Here is a 17,381-nt window from a genome sequence, read left to right as displayed (position 1 = left end):
GGGTCGGGAAGATCCCCTGGAGGAGGGCAGGGCAACCCACTCCAGCATTCCTGCCTGGAGAATGTTGTGGACGGTGGAGCCTGATCGGCTGCCGTCCATAGGGCCTCAAAGAGTTGCCATGACTGAAGTGATTTAGCATAGACACGTGCACCAAGTAATCACTCCCTGTTTCCCTGTCTTCCAGACCCTAATAACCACTAATCTGCTTTCTGCCTCCGTGGGTTTGCCTGTTCTGGACATTTCTCCAGTGGAATCATTCAACCTGTGACCTTTTGTGTCCAGTTTCTTTCCCTTAGCATGATGCTTTTGGGGTTCACGCGCGTTGTAGCATGTGTCAATGCTTCATTCATTTTTATGGCAGAGTAATATTCCATTGTGTGGATGGACCACATTGTGTTTATCTACTCATCCACTGATGGACATCTGGGCTGTTTCCACCTTTTGGCAATTGTGAATAGTGTTACAAGTATCTGTTTGAGTCCCAGTTTTCAATTCTTAGGGTTTTTCCTAGGAGCAGAGCTGTTGTGTCCTATAGTAAGTCTGTGTGTACCTGATTGAGGAACAGACAAACTGTTTCCCACAGTGGCTGCACTGTTTTACATACCCATCAGCAGTGTATGAGGGTCCCAATTTCTCCACATCTTCACCAACACTTGTTATTAAGGGAAATTACAGAAGAGGTACTTTGGCCAATTTTGCTTAGTCACTCTTGTGACTAAGTTTGTCTGACTGTTTGCAACCCCTGTGGACTGTCGCCCACCAAGCCACTCTGTCCATGGGATTTCCCAGGCAAGAATACTGGAGTGGGTCACCATTTCTTTCTCCAGTCAAGCAGGCATCGTGGGTTCAATCCCTGGGTCAGGAAGATCCCCTGGAGAAGGAAGTGGCAACCCACTCCAGCATTCTTGCCTGGGAAATCCCATGGACTGAGGAGGCCGGTAGGCTACAGTCTCTGAGCTTGCAAAGAGTCAGACACAATTTGAAAGCTAAGCAATACTTCTGAGTATTTCTAATCCCAGGATTATCTTGCCTAAATGTTGTCCCTCAACTTCCATAGAAGAGGGGAGAAGAGAGAAAGGGGTAGAGAGCGGTTAATGGTCATCATGAGGTCTCACACTGTTCACCAACCTCAATGTTGCTTGATCAGGACTTAGCATATGTTTCGTTAATTTCCCTTCTTTTGTTTCCGCCCACGTAGAATGAAATCCCAACTCCACTGAGGGCCCTTTCACGGCCCATCAAGGATCTTCCCAGCTCAAAGCCCTTCCCCACTTCATGGCTGTCAACCTCACAGTCAGCAGATGGGACCCTTCATGGTGCTGGCTTGAGAACTCGCTCCCCACAGACGCACATGTCTGCCTCCCGCACGGTGTCACTTTCCATCCCTGGTGCCTTTCCGGAGTCAGTGCCCTCGACCACGGGGGACGACGAGCTCTCATCCTCCCTGAGAAGGAGCGAGCCTGGGCCCCAGGAGGAGCCTCCCTCAGAAGCCACCGATGACAGTCTGAACGGTAGCCCTCATCCCTGTGCAGAGTTGTCACCCTGGGCAGGGAGGGCGAGACTGCCTTTAGGGTCACCAGCGTGATGGTCACAGGGTATTATCACGAGGGGTGCAAGGCACTCTCAGCTTTTCCACACCCTGTTTCCTAGTTGAGGGGACAAGTCAGATTTCTTTCTCCCCTTGGGGCATGGGGGCTCTTAGTTCCCTGATCCCCCGCATCCGTGTGTCTGAAATGCAGTCTTAACCACTGGAACACTAGGGAAGTCCCCGTTCTATCTTTAAAGTCTTCATTTAGTGACCCTGCCTAGTGACAGAGTGAAAGCAAATCCTCCTAGAGCCTCATATGAGAGAAAGTTTTCCTTGTTGTAAAAGAGAAGTGTGCTTCCTTTCCTTTTTAAATGCAGAAAACGAAACCACCCTCTAAGCAGTCACAGACATTTTTGTTATTTCACCATCATTCAACATGATTTTTTATGTATTTGTTTATTTTTTACTTTTGGCTGTGCTGGGTCTTCATAGCAGTGGCCAGGGTCTTCGTTCCCTGACCGGGGATCGAACCCCCATCCCCCTGCAGTGGTAGCCAGGGTGGATTCTTTTTTTTTTTAATTCTCCTCCTTAATGAACTCCCCAGATCTTTTCTTTTTAAAAAAGAAAATATTTTTATGTTGTATTGGGGTATAGCCGGGAAGGCAGATTCTTAACCACTGGACCATCAGGGAAGTCCCCAACATGAGTTTTAATACCGTATGTTTTTAAGAAAAGAACAGAAAGAAAAGATGGGCAGCCAACATGGATTTCTCCCCTCTGTGGTTTCCTTACCATCAAAACCCAGTTAAATAACTGGGTTGAGTGCCTGCTGTTTGCCAGCAGGTGCCAGGCATGATGGTGTCAAGAGCACGATGACAAACACGCAAACTTGCCCCGCCCCTGCCCCCAAGTCCCAGGTGCTGGGATAATCTTTAGCCTGTGAATCAGTGGTAGGGGAGGGAAATTAGCTTTCCCCCTGTGTCCTTTTGAGTTCTCGGCTGGGGCTCTGTAACCAAAGACAGGTTAACAGGAGAAAAGCATTCTGAGATTTAATAAGTATTTCATATAAGTTTTATGTGACCCAGGAGCCTTTATAAGGAAATGAAAATGTAAAGAAACGGTGATGCCTCCTGCTGGGTGTGATAAGCAGTGGAGAGTCCTGGGAGAATGTGACAGAAGGATAGCAGTAGATGAGTGGAGATGTAGCAAAGCCTGCTAGTGGGGGTGGTTCAGCTCCCCCCATCTAGGACATAAGGATGCTCCTTTCCCCCAGGTAAAGGGAAGGTGAGTCTTACCTGAGGGTCTTACGGCTTGCTTCGGAGGAGGTCAGGGAGTCCTTGCAGCCCCTTCTGTGTCTCAGATTCCTGCAGCTCAAAATATTCAAGATGCGGGACTTCCTTGGTGGTCCAGTGGTTAAGACTCTGCACTTTCACTGCAGGGTCACAGGTTCAGTCCCTGGTCGGGGAACTAAGATCCCACAGGCTGCATGGTGTGCCCCTTCCCCCCCAAAGAAAATCCAAGATGCTAAGGCACCATGATGTAGGGGCAGGGAGGAGAAGCACAGCCAGCCAAAGACCCCTCCCTGTGCAGGGGGATGGGCTTGAGGGTGCGAGAAAGCCCCCTTGGAGCCCCCTCGGGGGCCACCATCTACTGGATGCCATGTGGCACCTCACTGCTGTTGGCTCAGGTCTTCAGGCCCAAGGAGATGGTGATGGGTGTCTTGGCTAGCCCTGTGGGTGTGGATGAGAAGGTGGGCGTACCTGCACAGGAAGCCTGTGAGAGTCAGGGTTGGCCGACATGGCAACCGACAGGAACGCCAGACCTGGGTTCTGGCCCTCCCTGACCGCCCCTCCAGGCTGCCCCTCAGCCCACGCTGCTGGCTGGGAGTGGCCCCCTCCATGTCCAGACCCCACCTTCCCCTCCAGATGCAGCTTCAAGAGAGGAAGGCAGCAAGGAGTGATGAGGACAAGTCTGAGTTTGGGGGTCCAGCCCACCTGGGGTGGGGGCTTCCCTGGTGGCTCAGACTGTAAAGAACCTGCCTGTGATGTGGGAGACCCGTGTTTGATCCCTGGGTCGGGAAGATCCCCTGGAGAAGGGAATGGCAACCTGCTCTGGTATTCTTGCCAGAATTCCGTGGACAGAGGAGCCTGGAGGGCTGCAGTCCGTGGGGTCGCCAAGAGTCGGACGAGACTGAGTGACTAGCGCACACTCTGTGGGGTGGACATCCCTGCTCTGCTGTCTTCTGGCCACACGGCCTCAGGCTCTCGGTGTCTCAGTTTCCTCGTCTGTAACGTGGCGGAGCCACGACAGTGAGCTAGTGCACGTGGAGTGCCTGCTGCATGGGAAGAAGGGCCTCCCACACAGGAAGCCTGTGAGAGGCGGGGTTGGCCGACATGACAGTGATGTTGCCAGTCCACGGTCTCCTGCGGTGCCTTGGCCCAAGCCGGCCACGATGGCTTAGTTCAGAGGCTTGTCCGTGAACGCATCTCAGGACCTGTGTGCCACAGGCATGCTGGCAACTGGCAGTGTCGGAGGAGCTCAGAGGCGGACTGAGCCCTCAGCACTGAAGTGATGAGCTGGGCTTTTGTTTCGGTCTTACGTCGCTGGGGTGGCCTGGCACGTCGCTGGGGTGGCCTGGCGTTTGGGATTGCACTTAGCTGACTTTACCAGAAAGAGTGAGCCGCTCAGTCTTCCATCTCCCGTTCACCTCCAGCTCTGTGCCTCCTATGTGGTGGGCGCTGCTACAGCTGCTCCTGCTGCTCCTGCTGACTGTCCCCTGTCTGTTCCTGGAGTTGCGGGTCACATCCTGCCTCCTCCGGGAGACTCATCCCTCCAGCCCAGCCAGGCTGCTCCATGGAAGCCCCTTACATGGTGCTCTCCGTAGAAACCCCTTCCTAAGACACCTTGGAGGCCCCACCAAGTGTCCACCCAACTCAGCCGGGGTTGGATCATGTACCTGCTTGGGTTTTGAGGCCCTGCAGTGGGGACACCCCCATCCCCCTCGCATCACACACACACAGCCTCTGTGCTTCAGTCATGAAATGAGCCATGTGGTGGAGTTGCTCCTGACCCTGGCTGCCCATCAGCCTTCCTCCTCCCAGGGAGGAACAGGCCCACATGTTGACGGGGCACTAGAACTACGTGGAGCCTTCCTCTTGTAGTAACCTGCACCCGTGGCTTTCAGGCATTGGCAGCTGGCTAGCTGGCACCACAAAGGGGCAGTTCTGAGCTTGAAACGAAAGTGAAAGTGTGAGTCACTCAGTCCTGTCCAGTTCTTTGCAACCCCAATTCTTTGTAACCCGCCAGGCTCCTCTGTCCATGTAATTCTCTAGGCAAGAATACCGGAGTGAGTTGCCATGCCCTCCTTCAGGGGATCTTCCCGACCCAGGGATTGAACCTGGGTCTCCTGCACTAGAGACAGATTCTTTACCGTCTGAGCCCCCAGGAAAGACCCCCCGTGCCCTTAACTTGCTTTAAATGAGAACCTAGGATGAGGTGCCACTCTCCCAGCAGAGGGCCCGCCCCTCCTACCTCAAGCACACTTACCACTGCGCTTCCCTCTTTGCATTGTGAGCTGCTCTGTGTAAGCCAGGGGCTGGGAAGCTTCTGGCCTGTTTTTCTTTTTTTCCTTGCTTCTCTATTTTTCAGATTTTCCTGAAGAAGGAAGTGGCGACCCACTCCAGTATTCTTGCCTGGAGAATGCCATGGCTAGAGGAGCCTGATGGGCTATAGTCCTTGGGGGTCAAAAGAGTCAGACACACCTGGGCGACTAAACCACCACAACCACTACTTTTTGGATCTTAGCTCCCTGACCGGGGATCGAACCTGCATCCCCTGCATTGCAAGGTGTATTCTTAACCACTGGACCACCAGGGAAGCTCTTCCCATTGCCTGTTTTTATAAGTAAAATTTTATTGGGACACAGACACACTCAATTTGTTTACACACGGTCCTTGGTGGCTTTCTCATCACAAGGGAAGAGCTGAACCATGGTGAGAGAGACAGACTAGCCTGAAAAAGCCCAGACTATTAATACTTACTACCTCGTCCTTTAAAGAAAAAGCGCTCAGATGCCCGGGCTAGCTTTCTGAGGGCAAGGGCTGCACACTTTTGCATCTTCCCATCCCTAGCTCTTAGCCCAGTTCCTTCAAAACGATGGTCAATACCTGTGGAGTGAATGAGTAAATATTGCCATGTTACATTTTTAATTACAGATTTTAGAATAAACATTTTATCCCTGGATGATCTGGCTCCAGCTGTCAGTGAGAAATCAGACTTGGAATGGAAAGTAAGTACAGTGAACCAATTTTTTGTTTATTTTTTTAAAAAAAGATTTATTTATTTATTTTACTACTCTGGCGGGGCCGGGTCTTAGTAGCGGCATGCAGGATATTCTGTCTTCATTGTTGGACTCTTTAGTTGTAGCATGTGGGATCTTAGTTTCCCGACCAGGGATTGAACCCGGGCCCCCTGAATTGGGAGCTTGGGGTCTTAGTCATTGGACCACCAGGGGAGTCCCTCAGTTGATTTTTCACTTTAGATCTTTATGTGGAACGGTTTGCAACCGTGATGCTTCATTTAGGTCAGCAATTCTCACCTGGGAACTCTTGGCGATGTCTGACGACATTGTGGCCATAACTGTGGTGCTGGGTGCTGCTGGCCTCGAGTAGGCGATGGTCAGAGATGCCACTCAGTGTCCCAAAGAGCACAGGGTGGCCCCCACTGCAGAGAGTATTTGTGTCTTGAATGTCAACGTGTCAATGTGCAGAGACCCTGATTTCAGGTGATAAGAGAGGAGTTATTTAACGTATCAGATGATTAGAGCAGGTCCCACTTCAGCCTCCCCACAGCAGTTCCTGCACTGACCTGTATTTATTCCAGTGCCCCGTGGTGATTCTTGCTGTATTAGTAACCACTTCACTATCAGCGCCATGCAGCATTCAGGATTGACATGCAGGATCCACCAGGGTTACTGTATCAGGGTTCCCCCACCAGGGTTCCCCAACCAGGGTTCAAACCAGTGCCCCTTCCAATAGAAGTGCAGATTCTTAACCACTGGAACACCAGGGAAGTCCCAGCACAGGTTTTAATAAAACATAATAATGACACAACACATTTCACCCACCTGCTGCTAACACATGCTCACACTATCAGTGTTAAGTGCAGCAGCTTCGTGCTGAAGGGTTTTAAGAATCCTGCTCACAATACTTGGCCTGCCCAAATCTAGAAACAACCGTGTAGACCCTCACCTGCTGGGTCCCCGGGGTGCCCTCACTTCTAATGCAGTGGTATTTTGATTGTGTAAATTTTGATTGTGTTGCTCATTCGAAAATACTTTCCAGTTACCTTTGCCATCCTTCATTTTAGGAAGAAGGTCAGGGGGGCAAGGCATCCAGTAGAAGGCCCTGGGCAAGAGATCCCCACTCTGAGAGCGAGATCTCTGAGCGCCTGAGTGAGCCGTCAGCCTCGTCCCCTGGGCCCCAGGGCATTTGTTGCCTGGGGCCGACGTCTCTGGAACCTGTGGCCAGCGCGGGGAGCTTGACTTACTCAGAAGATTTTGAAAAATCCCCCAGTCCCACAGCATCTGAGTCAACGGCCTGTTCAGAGGAGTCTCCCGACAGGACACTGGCCACTCAGTCTGAATTTTCTGCAAGTCTGAAGTCAGACCTCCCTCCCTCAAGTCCCAAGTCGCAGAAGAAGCGGGCCACGGGTGTCCCAAGAGTCATGGTGAAGGAGACGGCCGTGCAGACACCCGACCCCGCCTTCACCTACCAGTGGGCTGAGGGTAAGGACGTGGCCTGAGGGTCGGAGGAGGGAGGGGCAGGCCCGAGGCAGTGATCGGCAGGAGCCCCCGGACCAGGAGGTCTGGGCTGTCATCAGCCAGCTGGTGGGACCTCAGCTGCCTGTTTCCTCTTCCACAGAAAAGGGGAGCTCCCTGGGTATTCCCCACTGTCTCCCAAGCATCCAAACACTGGAAAGTTTCAAACCAAAGACTAAAGCAGTGGTTGTCAGTGGGGCTGATCCTGGCCCCAGTGGGTGGGTGACCGACTGTCTCTGGGTGGAGGCTGGGCCGCTGCTCAGCACCCTGCAGTGGCCAGGAAGGCCCCACCAGAGAGTGACCCCGCCCAAAACGTCAGGTGTGACAGGGACCGCCTTCCAGGACAGCGCATCCGCAGATGCTCTGGGGTCGCAACTTTGCGTGCACACACGCGCTGCTCCTTTTTCTCGTCAAGACCAGGGGTCCCCAACCTCCAGGCCACAGACCATTACAGGTCTGTGGTCTGTAGGAACCTGGTTGTACAGCAGGAGGTGAGCGGGTGAGTGGTGGGTGAGCGAAGCATCTTCTGTATTTACGGCTGCTCCCCATCACTTGCATTACCGCCTGAGCTCTGCCTCCTGTCCGATCAGCGGCAGCATAACAAATGTAATGCGCTTGAGTCATCCCCAAACTGTCCCCCCGCATCACCACCCCCACCCCAATTGGTGGAAAAATTGTCTTCTACAAAACCAGTCCCTGATGCCAGAAAGGTTGGGGACCCCTGGTCTAGACGACATCCACGATGCAGATAGAGCTTCTTCCAGGGCTGTGCACTGGGGTGCGAGTCCTGCTTTCTAACGTTTATGTGTTTATTTTGGCTGTGCTGGGTCCTTGTTGCAGCGCATGGGCTCTTCATTGAGGCAGGTGGGTTTTTCTCTAGTTGCAGCACTCAGGCTTAGTTGCCCCACGGCACATGGGAACTTACTTCCTGGACCAGGGACTGAACCTGCCTTGGAAGGTGGATTCTTAACCACTGGACCATCAGGGAAATCCCTGCATGTTCTTGCTTGATCTGCTCATTTGAATCTGGGGGCTTCATGATATTTCTGTCCAGACCTTGCACCTGGCCAAGGGGTGGGACTGTTCTGTTTCTCAGGGAGGCAGGTCAGTCAGGTGGGCCCAGTAGAATCACTGGAAGGTGTTCAAGAGGATTTTAAACCCTGGCTCTGTGACTCAGAAACCTCCAAGTCCCTCCCCATGTCTTCCTGCTGCCTTTCTGACAACAGAGCCTTTGGGCAGCAAATGGGCGCACGTTTGTTTCTTCCTGGGCAATTTAGACATGCTTTCGTGGTGCTGATTTCCTAGATTAGGCCTGACATCAAAAGGAAGGAGAAAAAAGGCAGCGTAAATAAATCAGCCTGTTAAGAGCCCAGGGAACATCTAAAGCTCACAAGTGACTGTCAGAGGAGGGCCCATCCAGGGAAGGGCAGCCGCCCTGAGCTGAGTGACTGCTTCAGCCAGCTCACCTGACCTGTGTATTGAACAGGGAGAACCTACCAGAAAGATGGAGGCAGGTTTGGGGAAACTTTAAGAAGCGGAATGATTAAAAAAAGCAAGGAGAGTGGCCATCACATTCAGAAAGAGAAAAAGACAGACTCACATAGCCTATTTCAGCATCTTACCTGTTTATGAGAAAGTCATTGCTCTGGGCCCTGCCCACTCACCTCTCCTCCTGTGTCTGGAGCAGCGGCCGGCGTGGCAGCCATCGGACCAGCCCTAGGAGGTGCCTACGTGGACCCGGCACCCATTGCCAGCCATGTCATCAGCGCAGATGCCATAGAAGGTAACAGCCCAGCTCACCTTGTGGGTCCCTTTAGGTGAAGCGGACACATTTTACCTGCAATTTCATGTCCACCCTTGGAGGTGTACGGCCGCTCCTAGGGTGCTGGGTTTGGAGAATCTGTTGGTGGGGATGGTCACAGCCACAGGTAACTGCCACAATTTCTGGGCTCCCAGATGACAGACTGAGTGTCCCAGAACCTTGTCTGTCTTGCAATAGGACACCCGTGTTGGAGAAAACAGGAGGGTTAGCAGGGAGACTCGCGAGCCTTCCGCCCCGACAGGGCCATCTTTGTGTGTTCCCTCTGAGCCTTTCTCTCCAGATTCCATAGCTGGTTTCCTCCAGAAGGCACTCATCCAGTACTGAAGGGCCCAGTCCCATGGACATGGCCCCTGCCTCCTTGCTGAGTGTGGAGGAGTCACGGGGCCTTGGGGAGGCCCCCGCCAAGCCTGGGGTGAGAGGAAGGCGCCAGTGAAGAGGTGACAGTCACTGTAGGGTGTCCCACCCACGGGGACCTGGGGCCACTGATGGCTCACATGACAGAAGCCAGGGGTCCTCTGGAACCTGTTCTTTTTCTTACCATTTTTAGAAGATGAAGATGTTAAAATATATTGGTCATAAGTGAAATGTTTATATCTTTAAAAAAAACCCCTCATCCTTTTTTTAAACATAATATTGACCTCAGTGACTTTTCCATGAGTATAGTCTTAGTAATGATCATTTTTTAGTAATGATCATTTTTAACCATTGCAGTTATTTTTAATTGTACTTTTATTTTGTTAAATTTTTATATAAATATTAAAAAAATTTTTTTGGCCATGCCATGTGGCATGTAGGATCTTAGTTTCCTCACCAGGGATCAAACCCGTGCCCTCTGCAGTGGAAGCTTGGAGCCCTAACCACTGGACCATTAGGGAAGTCCCTAAAAATTTTATTTTAATTGCATTTTAAATTATTTTAATTACGTGTCTAAACATGCATGGGTGCCTGCTCAGTTGCTTCACTCGTGTCTGCCTCTGCAACCCCGTGGACCGCGGCCCGCCAGGCCCCTCTGTCCTGGACCGCGGCCCGCCAGGCCCCTCTGTCCTGGACCGCGGCCTGCCAGGCCCCTCTTTCCGTGGGGTTCTCCAGGCAAGACGCTGGAGCGGGTTGCTGTGCCTCCTTCAGGGGGTCTTGTCAGCCCAGGGATAGACCCATCTCCTACACTGCATGTGGATTCTTTACTGCTGGGCCACCAGGAAGCCCCACACGTTCAAACAGACGTAGTGTAAAAGTTCCCCTCTTCCTTATTTTGAAGTGTGCAATTCAGGAGAGTTAGAGCCACACCATGAGGCTGCACTGCCTGGAGAGCCATGTCCTGGCCTTCCTCCCTCGTGTTGGACGCCGAGGTTGAGGCTTCCGGTGGTGCCTGGGGGCCAGGTGTGTGAGGGTGTGTGAGTGTGTGAGACCCACACACAGGTCAGAGACCGCAGTTCATCTACCACTGAGTAGAAAGGCACATAATGAGGCGAGGCCGCTGCTGCTTCTGGAGGGGGCAGTACCTGCAGAGGGCATCCTGCCACAGCTGAGGGGTGGGGGTGCAGGGCTGCCCATGGGGTGCGGTGAGGGCTGGGGGCTGGGGCCGACAACTGATCCGAAGCTGGGGTGGCAGCCCTGACTGCATATAGCCCAGCCGTGTTCGCACTCAACGATGTGCTGAAGCAGCAACTGAGCCTGACGCAGCAGTTCATCGAGGCCAGCCGGCACCTGCACGCGTCCCTCCTGCGCTCCCTGGATGGAGACTCATTCCACTACCACACCCTGGAGGAAACCAAAGAGGTGACCACGGCACTGCTCCCACTTCCATGGGGGAGAGAGGGCAGGGGGCTTCCGGGGCTCCCACTTCCATGGGGGGGAGGGCAGGGGGCTTCCGGGGCTCCCACTTCCATGGGGGAGAGGGCAGGGGCCTTCCAGGGCTCAAACTGGGATGCTGGGAATGCTGGGGCCCCAGCCCCCTTCGGTCCTGGCTGAAGGAGCCCCTTTCTGTCCTTGGCCATGACCAGGGCTGGGGCAGGGGTGCCGTGTGACATCAGACCAAGGTGCCCTTCTCCTGGGTGAGGGCCCTGCCCCTCCACAGACCCTTCCTGAGGGCCGCCAGTCCGGGGGCTGGTGCTCCGGGGATATCATACTCATCATGTTTTTTCCTCCTCCAAAATTCATTTTTTGTCCGATGACAAAAACATTATTTTATAAAAATTGTGTTGGAGATCTGTTACTTAGAAAGTTCTCCATAATTTCAGAGATAATTATTACCAACTTGATATATATTCTTCAGATTTCTCCTATGTAAAATATAAACTGTTAAGCATGTGTACAATATTGTCACATATTCTATACAACATATAAAATATATAGAATAGGTATAGTATTAAATATGATAATGTGATAGGTGTTTCTTTATAGAAATGGCATCGTACCATATGAATTGTTATGCGTGGTTTTTAGCATTTCAGCTACAAATATTTTTGTATGTATTTCTTAGGAAGGACTTAAAAATAATAATCACAATGCCACTGTAATATCAAAACCAAACTAACTTTCCTGTTATCATTATTAGATGTCCAGTGTTCAGATTTCCACTCATCTCATAGAAGGTGTACGTTTCCTATTTTTTCCACATGTATTCAGAGTCCTACATCAAGTTTGCTCAGTATTTTTTTAGACTCCTAACCTATATAGCAGGGGTTTGCAGCCCTGAGCAGTGTGAGTCCCCCGAAGGCCTGACCACCGGCTTTGCCTTGGTGGTAGGGTGGGCCTGGGAGTGGGTGTTCCTCCCACGGGCCCACTGGGGACCCACTCTGAGAACCGCTGCTTACAGGCCAGCCCCCCTTCCCCACCTCTTGTTCCTTAAAGTTTATTGGTTGGAAGAAAACAGGCTGTCGACACTTTCCCATGTTCTGGACTTGGCTGACGGCACCCCCGAGGGGCCCTTGAACTTGTTCTGCCGTTGGACATGTGTGAGCTGAGTGCAGCTGAAGCTTCCTTCTGCCCACAGACCCTGAGTGGCTGGTGGCCTGCTGTCCTCCAGGCCCACACCGAGAGGGGTCCCCGAGCCCTTCTCCCCAGCCTGTGTCCTCTGAGGGCAGCCGGGCAGCCCTGCCCCTCTCCCCTTCCAGTCAGGGCTCGCCCCTTGCAGGGTGCCTGCCCGGGTTCAGCCCTCCTCTTGTTTCCACGGCATTGCCCCCTGGCATGCCATCACGCTTCCTTTTAGCCCCTGGAGACAGACAGGTGCTATCCGCAGGGCCCAGAGCCTCCGCACGCGGAGGCAGCAGTGGTGACGACTTCCTTGTGTGTCTTCTGCCCCGCAGTACATCAGACGACACAGGCCCGCCCTGTTGACCATGGAGGAGGCTCTGGAGGAGGTGAAGAAGGAGCTATGAATGCCAGGAGGGGTGATGGACCCGAGGTTCTGAGGAGCTGGTCCTATACGCCAGCCGTGACACTCACCCCTGAGACCCCGGGGGGCATTCGGTGGGTGGGGGCGCTCCAGTCATTTCCAGCCGAGTAGCCCCCGTTCCGTCGGCGTGCCTGTCGTTGGAGAGGACAGCACAGGCCAGTGAAGTGGAACCCAAGTGGAGCCTGTCACCACGCGCGCAGGACGGGGGGATGCCAGCGTGCCAGGTGATGCCACATGGAGTGGCTCCACCGGGGCAGGTGCTGGCTTCTCAGAGGCTCAGTAGATGGTGGGGGTGAGGAGCCCCCGACTAACGAGGGAGCAGGGCCACGCATCCACGCTGGGGACCCCCGTGAGATACCCAGGCAGAGCTCCAACCCAACTCCACGATTCAGACAGTCTGCACTCAGGACGCGCCTCCCCGCCCTCCTCAGCTTGAGCACGCTTCTAATTTAAACACGCAGAGAAAAAGGTCTTTAAAAAAAGGTCTTTATTTGAAGGCAAAACAGTAAAATCCACAAGAAATTGTTAACAACACATGTTTACAGTTTTTCCTGAATCAGACAGGTTTGAACAATTCACAGCTACAGGAAATCTAGAACAAAAATCAAATAGTGTATCCTATCAGGTTGAAAAGTTGGAGAGGATTTTGCATCTTATTGAAAAGAATTTTCCAAAAAAGTTTCTGTACAAATGAACGGCACCGCACCAAGCTGCCCGTGGATGCCGAGGAGGGCGGCTCCCGGCAGAGGCGGCTCCCTCTGGCCTTCCCACCTCTGGGGGCAGGCGGGGACGGCGAAGGAGGTGACAGAGCAGGAGGCAGGGCCGGGCTCGCGCCCCACACTCTGGATGAGAACGGGCCGTCTCACACGTGCTGGTGTGGGGTTCCTCTCAGTGAAAAACACAAGTAGAGACGCTAAGGGTACAAGTTCTCCAAGGGCGTCATCGTTCTGTGACCTGAAGATGCCTCAGGTGAGTTTCCTCAGAACTTTTTGTTTCTGCAGGTAACAGCAAATGGCTAATGTTCAAAGAAAAAAAGAAGAAAAAAAAAATCCTCAACTTAAGCAGCTAAAGTAACTGAATTAAGGGCTGTTATGTCTCAGAGGAAACAGGTTTCAAATTATCTCACTGGGGATCAGCCTAGATCAGTATTCTTTTTTTCTAAAACTAAACCACTTGGAATAAAAATGAAAACCTCGTTTAACTGCAAATCAGGTTTTGCTTTTTTCCATTTTTAACGAGTGAGTGGTGCCAGTGCCTGGCCTGGAGTGCGTGCGCAGGACCCCTGCACACACTCCCACTGGTTTCAGAGGCGCAGGCTGAGGGAAGAGTGAGACGGCCGTGCCTTCAGACGGTGAGAGTTTTTATCCAGGGGTCTTGTGTCTCTTGCTTCACTGTCCAGGGAAATAAGCTTGTGGCCGCATGGGCTGGGCACCTCCTTGTGATGCCTGCTGCTACGTTAGAGCTGGTTTGCGGGTGGGGCCTGGGCCTTCGGCACCATCCAGCGTGGCACTGGTCACAAGACCCGCGCCCGTCTTCCTCCTCTGTCGCTCCCCAAGACAGCCGGGCTGCCCCTGCCATCCTCCGGCAGTGAGCCCAGCAGGGTGGCTCTGCGCGCCTACTTGCACTCCTCCCGGGCCTTCATGCGGGCGATGAAGGAGTAGCTCTTGTTCCTGCGGTAGTTCTCGTAGGGGTCGTCCAGGGCCACGCCCACGCCCTTGTACTGGTCCCACTTGTCCCGCACGTCCCCACCCTTGATGGGGTCCTGGATCCCTTGCTCTTTCACGCCGAGGCCGCCGGATCCACTCCAGCCTGAAGGAGAGAGGGATGAGTGGTTACGACCCAGGGGAAGCCCGCAACGTGGCGCCCTTACCCTGATGAGCAGCTCAGTGGAAATGCCTACAGGGAGTTCCAGGACATGCAGCTCACAAACCTAAAACTAACGCACTCAGCACCCGTAAGACCCCACAGGTTCGCCCTTCCTGTTTCTGTTTCCAGGTGGGAACGTCCTCTGCCTGCCTCAGCCCCCCACACCCTGAGTGCCCGGAGCGGACTCTAGTCTCCCCGGAAGCTCACCCATTTTCACCAGCATCTGATGTCCTTTGTTCTCTTCCCCAAGCCTTGAGTCCGGTATAGGAGGTGCTGAATTAGAACCCAGACCAGCCGAGGAACTAAAATTAAGACAGGTAACGTCTTTTACAAAAGAGCGGATACATTTATTGGAATGAAAACTTAGAATATTACAGCATGTGGCTTCTATGGAGGGTCGCCAGCGTGAGACGGACACACAGACACACGTTTCGGTCTCTAGCCGCCTTCTTTATCCTCTTCGCCGGCCAGTTAAGGGGTACCCTAAGATGCCGGTCCCTGCCCCACACTTGGTGGCAATGGCCGGCCACATCGAACCCGTCAAACGGTTAGAGAACAGAGCACAGCCCTGGCCTTGGGCTTTAGTGTGACCGCTAGAGATAAAAGCGAGGAGTGAGACGCGATGCCACTGTCACTGCGCTAGCAAGCGCCCGGGGCCCCCAGGTGCCGCCTCAGCGCGGGCCACCTAGAGCGGGTCTTCTAATGACACGTGTCAACATTCACAGCAAAGCATCAGAGGGTTCCAGCGCTACCAGAGGTCATTGGACAGTTAAGACAGAAATCTTACGGCGGGGTGGGGCTCCTGGACCGCGACCGGTGCCTCCTTCCTGGGGAGTAGGACTTGGACCTCGAGCGGGAGCGGGAGCGGGAGCGGCTTCCGGAGGAACGGGAGCGGCTGCGGCTCCTGCGGGGCGGGGAGAGGGAAGGGTCAGCATGAGCAGCGAGGAGCCCGGGCCTCGCGCCCTGAGCAGCGGAGCCCTGCTCACCTGGATCTGGAGCGGGAGTAGGAGCGGGAGCAGGAGCGGGACCGTGACCTGGAGTAGGAGCCGGACGACTTGGAGGACCGTGAGTTGGAGCGCGAGGAGGAGCGCCCTCGGCTTTTGGATCTGCTCCGAGACCGTGAGGGTCCACTGCGGGGAGAGGCCTGGTGAGCTGCACACACCCCTAGCCTGGCCCTAGAGGTGCCCAGTGCGGGGGCAGACGCACCCTCTCCCGTCAGGCTTACAGACAACAGCACGCTGTGCGCGCGTGCTGGTGCGTCCCACATTACCTTGGCCATGGGGGCAGTGGCTCCCGGCACCCTTACCGTAGGGTGCTTCACCCAAGACCCAGGCAAAGACCAGAACTGACCCCCATCCCTGCCCCTCGCCTCAGGCGTGACACCACCGCGAGCCTGTGGGCCAAGGAGAGCTGCCTGCAGGCTGCCCCGGGACGAGACCATGGAGACTGGCTCTCCACGGGGGACACGGCTCTCACCTGTTCCTCTTCTCCTGGCCTTTCCTCCGCCGGGCCCTCATCTTTGCTCGGAAGAACTCGTAGAGACCGTTCTGCTCCCAGCCTTCGCTGTAAGACACAGGTGTCCCGGGGCTGAGCCCGAGTCTCCCCACTCAGGGACCTTCTCCTGCCCGACAGGCCCGCCCCTCTCGCTCGGGATGCCGAGCGAGGGCCCAGCAGGGAAAGCCCTTGGGGGCTCGCCTCAACGGCTGCCCCTCGGAGAAGGAGCCAGGCCGAGGGCCCCAGGATGCTCCCCGAGCCCTGCGTGGCTTCCCTGCCTTTCCAGGCTGGGGTTTCTCTGAACAGCTGAGCAGGGCCTGCGGGTTACCGTAACGGGGGCTGAGGCACCCTGATGTCGGCAGCTAGGCCTGTGCCCTGCCACACGGCAGGGTATCTGCTGAAGTGAGATCACCGCGGGGAGGCTCCCGAGGGCCGCCTGTGACAAAGCCCGCTGGGCAGCAGCTGGCTGTCTCTGAAACACCCTCCCGAGGGAAGCTCTTGTCTAGTGTGGTAAAAGCTTTTCATCGAGGGCACCACACGTGTGACATGCGAGCTGGGGGAGAAGTGGGCCCGCCTAGTCACGATTCCTCACACCACCCCAGGGAAGAAGGTGTGACTGCTATGAGTTTCTGGTGAAGTAAGACTCGGGAGGACAGGCCGGGAGGGGACAGCAGCCTCCCCTCCTGTTGCCAGCGCCGCAGCTGGACTCCGGGAGCACCATACCTGTTCCTGGGCCTGTCGTGGGAGGGCGGGCTGTAGAAGGCCTCCACGGCCGCCAGCAGCCTCTCACTGGGCGGCATGGGGGGTGGGAGGCGGATGTCTTTAGGATCCAGAGGCTTGTACTCGTGGTCTTCCAGCTGCAGCAAAAACACGCTGTCACTGCCCCCTGCCTCAGCCACCCCAGGCCCATCCCACCCGGGGAACTGCAGGGCAGCAGACAGCTGTCCTGGGCATCAGAGTGCCTCAGGCAGCCCTTCTTGGGAAACCCCATCCTCTTGTAGGGCTTCAGCCACACCAATGATTCAGTTCCTGAATGGGGTGGTCGAGGGCTCCATGGGAGCCAAGAAAAGCTACAGAATTCTCTCTCTACCAAAAATACACAGACCCTGTTTATCCAGACACTCTGTGGACTCCAGATGCCCACCACAGGGGCCGGGCTCTGTGCCCCCTTTCCTGCTCCAGCTCCTACCCCAAGGGCAGCCCTGCTGGCCCCTCGGCCTTTAGCTCTCCACGCTGCCCGTGTGCCCTGTCTCAACTCCCAGGGTGGGGCCGTGACCAGAGCGTCCTGAGCCCTGGCTCCCTTCGACACCCTCTGCTGCCTTGCTTGATTGGTGCCCGCCCCTTTTCTGGGAAAACCCTGTCCTCAGTCCCTGGACAAGGCGGCTTCCAAGGTCGGGCCCAAGAGGACCGCCCCCCCACGCCCATCCTTCTCTGATCAGCTACCAAACCTGCAGCCCTG

At 54.6% G+C, this 17,381-nt stretch overlaps 2 protein-coding genes across 7 annotated transcripts in view; one reads left to right on the top strand and one right to left on the bottom strand.

The window, feature by feature from the left end:
* Positions 1-13,770, top strand: part of C3H19orf44 (chromosome 3 C19orf44 homolog) — a 20,946-nt gene extending 7,176 nt beyond the window's left edge. For all 5 annotated transcript variants that reach the window (XM_070462329.1, XM_020908666.2, XM_020908665.2 and 2 more), the window contains 6 exons: positions 1,199-1,511; positions 5,743-5,816; positions 6,896-7,313; positions 9,034-9,129; positions 10,778-10,944; positions 12,474-13,770. In XM_070462329.1, coding sequence (XP_070318430.1) covers positions 1,199-1,511; positions 5,743-5,816; positions 6,896-7,313; positions 9,034-9,129; positions 10,778-10,944; positions 12,474-12,545 — 1,140 coding nt within the window. In that variant the 3' untranslated portion in view covers positions 12,546-13,770. The remainder of the gene's footprint in view (positions 1-1,198; positions 1,512-5,742; positions 5,817-6,895; positions 7,314-9,033; positions 9,130-10,777; positions 10,945-12,473) is intronic.
* The window catches only part of CHERP (calcium homeostasis endoplasmic reticulum protein), a 19,191-nt gene continuing 14,842 nt past the window's right edge, over positions 13,033-17,381 (bottom strand). For both annotated transcript variants that reach the window (XM_020908660.2, XM_020908661.2), the window contains exons 12-17: positions 16,646-16,779; positions 15,905-15,991; positions 15,415-15,558; positions 15,216-15,332; positions 14,636-14,730; positions 13,033-14,371 (exon numbers count right to left, since the gene is read on the bottom strand). In XM_020908660.2, the coding sequence (XP_020764319.2) occupies positions 14,178-14,371; positions 14,636-14,730; positions 15,216-15,332; positions 15,415-15,558; positions 15,905-15,991; positions 16,646-16,779 (771 nt within the window). In that variant the 3' untranslated portion in view covers positions 13,033-14,177. The remainder of the gene's footprint in view (positions 14,372-14,635; positions 14,731-15,215; positions 15,333-15,414; positions 15,559-15,904; positions 15,992-16,645; positions 16,780-17,381) is intronic.

Source organism: Odocoileus virginianus, chromosome 3 (assembly GCF_023699985.2).
Source record: "Odocoileus virginianus isolate 20LAN1187 ecotype Illinois chromosome 3, Ovbor_1.2, whole genome shotgun sequence".
NCBI classification, from domain to species: Eukaryota; Metazoa; Chordata; class Mammalia; order Artiodactyla; family Cervidae; genus Odocoileus; species Odocoileus virginianus.
Note: the sequence above shows the minus strand (reverse complement) of the source record. Positions and strands in the feature narration are given on the sequence as shown.